The sequence below is a fragment of the Triticum urartu genome, chromosome 7A, assembly GCF_056163025.1.
Source record: "Triticum urartu cultivar PI428250 chromosome 7A, HENAU_Tu73, whole genome shotgun sequence".
Classification (NCBI taxonomy): domain Eukaryota; kingdom Viridiplantae; phylum Streptophyta; class Magnoliopsida; order Poales; family Poaceae; genus Triticum; species Triticum urartu.
In genome coordinates this window covers 243,607,109-243,614,900 of record NC_141879.1, presented here as the reverse complement: position 1 = coordinate 243,614,900, position 7,792 = coordinate 243,607,109, and the positions used below count along the sequence as shown (strand labels likewise).

The following is a 7,792-nucleotide window of genomic DNA, read 5'->3' as shown; positions in this document are numbered from 1 at the left end:
ATATTGATGAAAGTGATGATGAAGACTCACCTGTTATTCCTGAGGGTTATGTTTTTGAAAAGAAGCTACTTTAGCTATTTTAGCTTGCAAAGATAGATATGAACTCAAGAGGTTATTAGCTAAATGGAAGCAGCAATCTCTTAATGCTAGAATGAAACCTGGCCCTGCTTTTGCTACTTCACCTATCTGTGTTACTGATAAGGATTATAAATTCTTGGTTGATCCTGATATAATTACTTTGGTTGAATCTGATCCTTTTCATGGCTATAAATCTGAAACTGTTGTGGCACATATTACTAAATTAAATGATATAGCCACCTTGTTCGCTAATGATGAGAGAACTCGCTGCTTTTATATCCTAAGATATGGTTTAATTCTCTTGATCCTGGTTGTGTGCGTAGTCCCCGGGATATGATTTATTACTTCTCTGCTAAATATTTCCCTGCTCATAAGAACCAAGCTGCTTTAAGGGATATATATAATTTTTTGCAAATTGAAGAAAAGAGTCTCCCACAAGCTTGGGGGAGGCTTCTCAAGTTACTTAATGCTTTGCCTGATCATCCTCTTAAGAAAATTGAAATACTTGATATCTTTTATAATGGACTAACCGATGCCTCCAGAGATTACCTGGATAGTTGTGCTGGTTCTGTTTTCAGGGAAAGAACACCGGGTGAAGCTGAAATTCTATTGAATAATATGTTGACAAATTTATACCTATACTAATCCTAGACTCCCTACAAATTCCCATGTTAATCAGAAATTAGGAGCCGTTAATCTAATGGGACCGAGTTATTACGGTGTAGATCTAATCTATCTATTGCTCTCCGGGAAAAAAAGACACCTATTAATTCTCATGTTAATTAAAAATTAGGAGCGGCGTACATCCACCGATTCTTCCTTTCCCGGTAAGAAAAATCTAAAGTAGCCATATTATCTCTCTCAATCTCTCACGTCTCTGTTCATATTCTCATGGAAAAGAGATCCAGGTCTCTCTTAGATTGGAACAACGAAGTTGGTCATCGATCCCACTCTCAATCTCTCATGTTTGTCTCTCTCTCCCTCAAACTCTCATCTCTCTTCCTCTCCACAAGCAGATATGTGTCTCTCCCAATTGCAAATTTGCAGCAAGGATGTTAGGGCATGGATTCTGCGCTCTTCTCCACATGGAAACAGATCGTTTCTATCCCAAATTGCAGCAAAGAATTTAGGGCATGCATCTCCTGCGCTCATGGAGCTTATTACAGTAAAATTATTTTCCTCATCTAGATCAAGTTCGTATTCTCAGTCCTTGCACTGATTTATTTTCAATTTCTTTTTGCCGGTCTGGATTCAATTCTTTTCAGGTTCGTCTTCTCAGTCCTCACACTAATTAGTTTTGAATTTCTTTTTGCCAGTTCGGATTTAGTTGTTTTCATCATGCCCTTTAATAGTGTTGTCTAGGGATTCAATCTCCTTTATCGTGTGTCTTCTTGAAGATGATGATTGCCATGGCAAAATAAAATCAGTGTTCTCGATCCCTCAAAAAACAAAACAAAAAAAATCTTTCTGTATCGCACAGAAAATAAACATGTACCTTGTATGTAGAAAAAGACACGTCCAAGTACAACTCCAATCCTTCCAATACGGTGGATCTCTATTTTCTCACTAATTGACCCTATCATTGACTCTCTACTGTGATTTGGCTTCCCCAATCATAGTTTTCTCAATCCCTCAACCAAGATGGGAAGGGGGTGGGGGATGTGGAGAAGGACGGAGCTCCTGTTGAGGTTGGTGCCGTCGCAAATGGTGGATGTTGACCATGTTGTCCCATGGAGGGAAGGTAATCTTGAAGAACAATTATCTCGCAAAGACATTGACCATCCACTCAGCGCAACAGCAGGGTAAGCATGAACACTATGATTTGTCGAAAACAACTGAAAGAATCATGCTATGTTAGACATATAACATTCTGATTGTGTGCTCCAGCTGAATTGTAGTATTAATTTTCTCAAAGTTTCTAGGCCACGATGGTTTATGGATCCAAGGAGTAGATGCACTGACTGCAGTTTGAAGCCAATGACTGGTAATTTTCCAAATGACAACATCTCTGTTTTGTTTTATCTTATAACTAAGTTAGAAATTGGATAGCATGTGTTTGATGTTTTTCCTTCAAATCAGAATAATTGCAGGTCTGCTTCTACGGCGTAACCCATCATTACTATCTTCCAGATTTCATATATTTATTATCACTAGATGAATTCAGGTCCGATCGGGTCTTCCCTTTTTCACATGTGCACATTTTGCTAAATGCCATCTAATTCCTGCCATGAATCACAAATGGAATTGCATTCTGAAAGTTGTGGCACTTGATTTGGAAATACCATAAAAACCATATGATGCTCCAACATAAACTATCTTCTGATTTTTAAGTTCCACTTATTGAACAATGCACTTCAAAATTCACATTTATGCTATGTACAGACATATGCAGGTACACTGGAGCATAATTCTATCAATTACCTATGGAAGACAGTCCAACATGGATGCTCTTAAGAGTACATGTATGTAGCGTTTCAGTTTTTATAGCATGCACTCACCCCTACCCGCCATTATACACTTGATCTGATGATGTTCACTTAAACAAGTTATTTCATCATATTTTCCACACATTTCGCTCAACTAAAACATGTGTATGTTCAGTTTGTCTTCTTAATTTCTTGACCAATTCGCCAACGAGGCTAAATACCTATGGTTATTTTGCGCCAATTGTCCTTTGAGGTTGTTAAAAGAACTTCCCCGAGATATGTAACACTGTTGCTCCTCCTACTTTCGGCCATTATATTATTCACATTATCCAGACTTCTATAAATGCACTCCCAACTGCATAATTTCTTAGCTTATCGATTTTATTTCTTCTAACTTTATAAATTCAGAAATGATTATAACAAGGCTGCTGAGTTGTTGGATTTAATACATGTACGTCAAAACTTATGGCTTTTCAAAACTATTTGTTCCCTATTTTGGTCCTTTAATACACATTTTTCCCTTTACGTTGGATAACCAATTCACTTTTGTGCTCATTTTCTTGAGACAGTGAAGATTTGTTTTGCTAGTCATGTATAGATATAAAATTTTAATGGTCTTCACGATTCTATCAATCAATAGAGGTTTGAACAAAATCCGGTTGATATAATATATACAATTTGGCCCGCACATGTTGCGAAGAGTAATTTTGAAATTATATTTACAAAGTCTTTTTTATTTCTATGCATGTACAATATATATTAGGACACTGGACATGCTCACTACTGGAATTCCCAATTTTTCTGAGTGCCAAATGCACTCGGCAAAGGCCAAAAAAACATGACAGCACTAGGAAAACATGACTATATTGGACGTCTGCCGACAATGTTTATTTTGTCGGGTTCTTTTCTACAGGCACTAAGTAGACAACTGCAAAAAACTTCGCTCAGTGCAGAACAAGGGTAACTCGGTAAACAAATGACACAGACCGAATGATGAGTCAATGACCATGCCACGTGGCACCATAGTTTTGCCATTTTCTGCACTCGGCAAAACTACGACCCAGTAGAGATACCTAGATGGCACCATGTGTCATGTTTAGGCAAAAGGGTCTTAGACACCAGACATCTAACCTAACAGCGACTCTGAATATCCATGTTGGTTGATTGCTAGCCTGATGCTAATATTTGATTGTTTTCCTCAATTTAAAATCCCCAGGCAGGATGTTTCTAAAATCTACGTATTAACATCACCTGCATCGGATGTTTCTGTAGCATTTGAGGATGCGCACATGGTGTATATGCTGATGAAGGAAGCCTAGGAACAAGCATATTTACGACATACATGGAGAAGATGGTGTCCAATAAAGGGAAAAGCAGCAAAGTAAAACATGATTGGTTTAGAGTGACATGAAAGCAGACTGTCTTTCAAAAATAGGTGGATTCTTAAGATAAGGAGAGGTGTACAACGCAAGAGCTATAATAAGGCCTAACATGGTTGCTGGAAGATATATTTGTACAATAATAGGCATGCACATGCAGCTGTAGTAAAAAGAGTTAATAACTTAATATGAGATATTCAATTCCAATCTTTTGCTAGCCTTCATTTTGCACTAAGTATGATCACTACTTGTGCATCCAAAATCCTTTAAACCAGTTTTTCCACATGAGTCCACTATATCTACCTATATGTGGTATTCTTTTGCCTTTCTAAGCAAATTTGTATGTGCCATCTCTAATATTCAAAATAAAATTCTCTTTAGTGTGCTTGTACCACTCGCGAGGCGGTGAGGGGTGGCTAATATTTTCCATGCTTGATGTGTTATTCTCACGATGAGTGTTTATTCACTTGTCATTGCACGAGAGTAAGGCAAAGGTATTAGGGATGCCCAGTCCTGAAATAAAAAATGAATTTACTTTATGTTGTCAAATAATAGATTCCTTGGAAACTGTTGGTATGGAAGGCACCCGTGGATACGGTTAGCCATGGAAAGTGAAAGTATGGTGGAAAAGGCAATAAACTTTAATTTTTGTTTGGGAACTGCCTATGATATATCTAGCATGGAAAGTGTTGGGAACTCTAAGTCATTTTCGTTGGCGGGAAAAGTATGCCTCTCAAAATGTTTTTATCTCTCAATTTTCTCTTTGAGGTATGGCACCTATACAAATCCCTACTTCCCTCCATGAAGGGCCTTTCTTTTACTTTATGCATTTTTTTGAATTTGAGTCTCCATCTTCTCTTATAAAAGCAACAACTAGGAGGCACTATGATCGTACTTGAGCATTGGGTGTATTTAATATGCGAGTGTGTTTCATGAATGGAATCTATGATTGAGCATGATGGGCTAGGGATAGCTTATTTTAGCATTGATATTTTGGAAGACATGGTTGCTTATCGATATGCTTGAGTATTTAAGTTACCATGTCAAAACTAGACTATTGCTTTGAACAATATAAAAGTCCAAATGTCCATGCTATAAAGAAAAGAATTTGAGATGACATGTTAGGCAGCATTGCACATGAAAATTTTTGTTTTTATCATTTACCTACTTGAGGACGAGCAGGAATTAAGCTTGGGGATGCTGATACGTCTCCAACATATCTATACTTTTTGATTGTTCCATGGTGCTATATTATCAATCTTGGACATTTTATAATCATTTTATACCATTTTTGGTACTAACCTATTGACATAGTGCCAAGTGCCACTTGCTGTTTTTTGCATGTTTCTTACATCACAGATAATCAATACCAACAGAGTCCAAACACACTGAAACTTTTTGTGGAGACTTTTGGACCAAAAAACACCCAATGGGCCGGAGAAGTGCCTAGGGGTGCTCTGAGGGGAGCACAACCCACCAGGGCGCGCCTGGGGGCCCAGGCGCGCCCTGGTGGGTTGTGCCCACCTCGGGTGCCCCCCGGCCCCCAGGCGCGCCCTGGTGGGTTGTGCCCACCTCGGGTGCCCCCCGGACCGCCTCTTTGCTCTATAAATACCCCAATATTCCAGAAACCCTAAGGGAGTCGATGAAAATCAACTCCAGTCGCCGCATAGTCTAGAACCACCAGATCCAATCTAGACACCATCATGGAGGGGTTCACCACTTCCATTGGTGCCTCTTCGATGATGCGTGAGTAGTTCTTTGTATACCTTCAGGTCCATAGTTAGTAGCTAGATGGATTCCCCTCTCTCGTTTGATTCTCGATACAATTGTCTCTTGGAGAGCCATATGATGTAACTCTTTTGCGGTGTGTTCGTTGGGATCCGATGAACTTTGAGTTAACCGACCTCAAGAGTCGCTAACATGTAATGAGTTAACCAACCTCAATAGACGGCAAAAATGCCATCCCGCCGCACTTTGACAGAGATGAGGAGCGAGAAGCGATACGGGCTGGCGGATTACTAGAGCTAGGTGTCGCACGGAGGCCAAGAAATATGGTGATAGCGTGGGTTAGCCATGTATGATGTAACTACATTGGGGTACCGTGTTTCGTACTCTTTCGATCTACTGTGTATATGATTGGTTGATTTTATATTGCTAAATAATATAAAATATTATGAGTGCGGACGCTCCACCACGAGGTTCCTTGCTCCTTCTCGGTAATCAGGAATCTATGTTCTTCCACTCTTTTTTTGACGTGAGCTTTGTTCATCCGTTTGCCAACACACGGCAACTTGCAGAACGACGAGAAGCTTGCTTACTATGCCTTCTCCCTTGCCAACGCGTGCACGGTGGCACGTAGTATGAGGGGAAACTTTTGCTTACAAGCGGTGGACGTGCAACAGTTCATTTGGTGTCAGATTGCCAGAAGTACTACCGTAGTACCATCATTATTGTTTGACTTCCGGAAGAGGTGAAGAGCCAAGCGCAAGGTCACCTACTAACCTTGTAAGAAAAAGTTCCTCCTCGTGTCGCGAGCCACTGCGCACTCGTTGGCGAGGGAGAAGGCGTAGTAAGCAAGCTTCTCATTGTTCTGTGAGTTGACGGGACACATTGATACGTCTCCAATGTATCTATAATTTTTTATTGTTCCATGTTGTTATATTATCAATCTTGGATGTTTTATAATCATTTTATAGTCATTTTATATCATTTTTGGTACTAACCTATTGACATTGTGCCAAGTGCCAGTTGTTGTTTTTTTGCATGTTTTTTACATCACAGAAAATCAGTACCAAACGGAGTCTAAATGCCACGAAAGTTTACGGAGATTTTTTATGGACCAGAAGACACCTAATGGGCCCTGGGTGCGCCAGGGGGGTGCTCCGAGGAGAGCACAACCCACCAGGGCACGCCAGGAGGCCCAGGCGTGCCCTGGTGGGTTGTGCCCACCTCGGGTGCCCCCCGGACCGCCTCTTTGCTCTATAAATACCCCAATATTCCAGAAACCCTAAGGGAGTCAACGAAAATCAATTCCAGTCGCCGCATAGTCTAGAACCACCAGATCCAATCTAGACACCATCATGGAGGGGTTCACCACTTCCATTGGTGCCTCTTCGATGATGCGTGAGTAGTTCTTTGTATACCTTCAGGTCCATAGTTAGTAGCTAGATGGATTCCCCTCTCTCGTTTGATTCTCGATACAATTGTCTCTTGGAGAGCCATATGATGTAACTCCTTTGCGGTGTGTTCGTTGGGATCCGATGAACTTTGAGTTAACCGACCTCAAGAGTCGCTAACATGTAATGAGTTAACCGACCTCAATAGACGGCAAAAATGCCATCCCGCCGCACTTTGACAGAGATGAGGAGCGAGAAGCGATACGGGCTGGCGGATTACTAGAGCTAGGTGTCCCACGAAGGCCATGAAATATGGTGATGGCGTGGGTTAGCCATGTATGATGTAACTACATTGGGGTACCGTGTTTCGTACTCTTCTGATCTACTGTCTAGATGATTGGTTGATTTTATATTGCTAAATAGTATAAAATATTATGAGTGCGGACGCTCCACCACGAGGTTCCTTGCTCCTTCTCGGTCATCGGGAATCTATGTTCTTCCACTCTTTTTTTGACGTGAGCTTTGTTCATCCGTTTGCCAACACACGGCAACTTGCAGAACGACGAGAAGCTTGCTTACTATGCCTTCTCCCTTGCCAACGCGTGCGCGGTGGCACGTAGTATGAGGGGAAACTTTTGCTTACAAGCGGTGGACGTGCAACAGTTCATTTGGTGTCAGATTGCCAGAAGTACTACCGTAGTACCATCATTATTGTTCGACTTCCGGAAGAGGTGAAGAGCCAAGCGCAAGGTCACCTACTAACCTTGTAAGAAAAAGTTCATCCTCGTGTCGC

General features: G+C 40.9%; 1 protein-coding gene across 1 annotated transcript; it reads left to right on the top strand.

Annotated features, from left to right (window-relative positions):
* The first annotated feature begins 1,056 nt into the window (after positions 1 to 1,056).
* On the top strand, positions 1,057 to 4,107 carry LOC147959179 (uncharacterized). Its single transcript, XM_087537871.1, has 4 exons — positions 1,057 to 1,243; positions 1,698 to 1,880; positions 2,461 to 2,540; positions 3,777 to 4,107. The coding sequence occupies exons 1-4, from the start codon at positions 1,212 to 1,214 to the stop codon at positions 3,821 to 3,823; spliced, it is 342 nt and encodes a 113-aa protein (XP_087393997.1). The 5' UTR covers positions 1,057 to 1,211; the 3' UTR covers positions 3,824 to 4,107.
* Positions 4,108 to 7,792: the final 3,685 nt, after the last annotated feature.

What these genes read in the sequence shown, in the direction of transcription:
- LOC147959179 (XM_087537871.1), top strand. Translation starts at nt 1,212, where the DNA reads ATGCATCTCCTGCGCTCATGGAGCTTATTACA. An exon ending in CCACTCAGCGCAACAGCAGG is followed by an intron (nt 1,881 to 2,460) that starts GTAAGCATGAAC and finishes TGCTATGTACAG; the next exon opens with ACATATGCAGGTACACTGGA. An exon ending in GGATGCTCTTAAGAGTACAT is followed by an intron (nt 2,541 to 3,776) that starts GTATGTAGCGTT and finishes ATGTTTCTGTAG; the next exon opens with CATTTGAGGATGCGCACATG.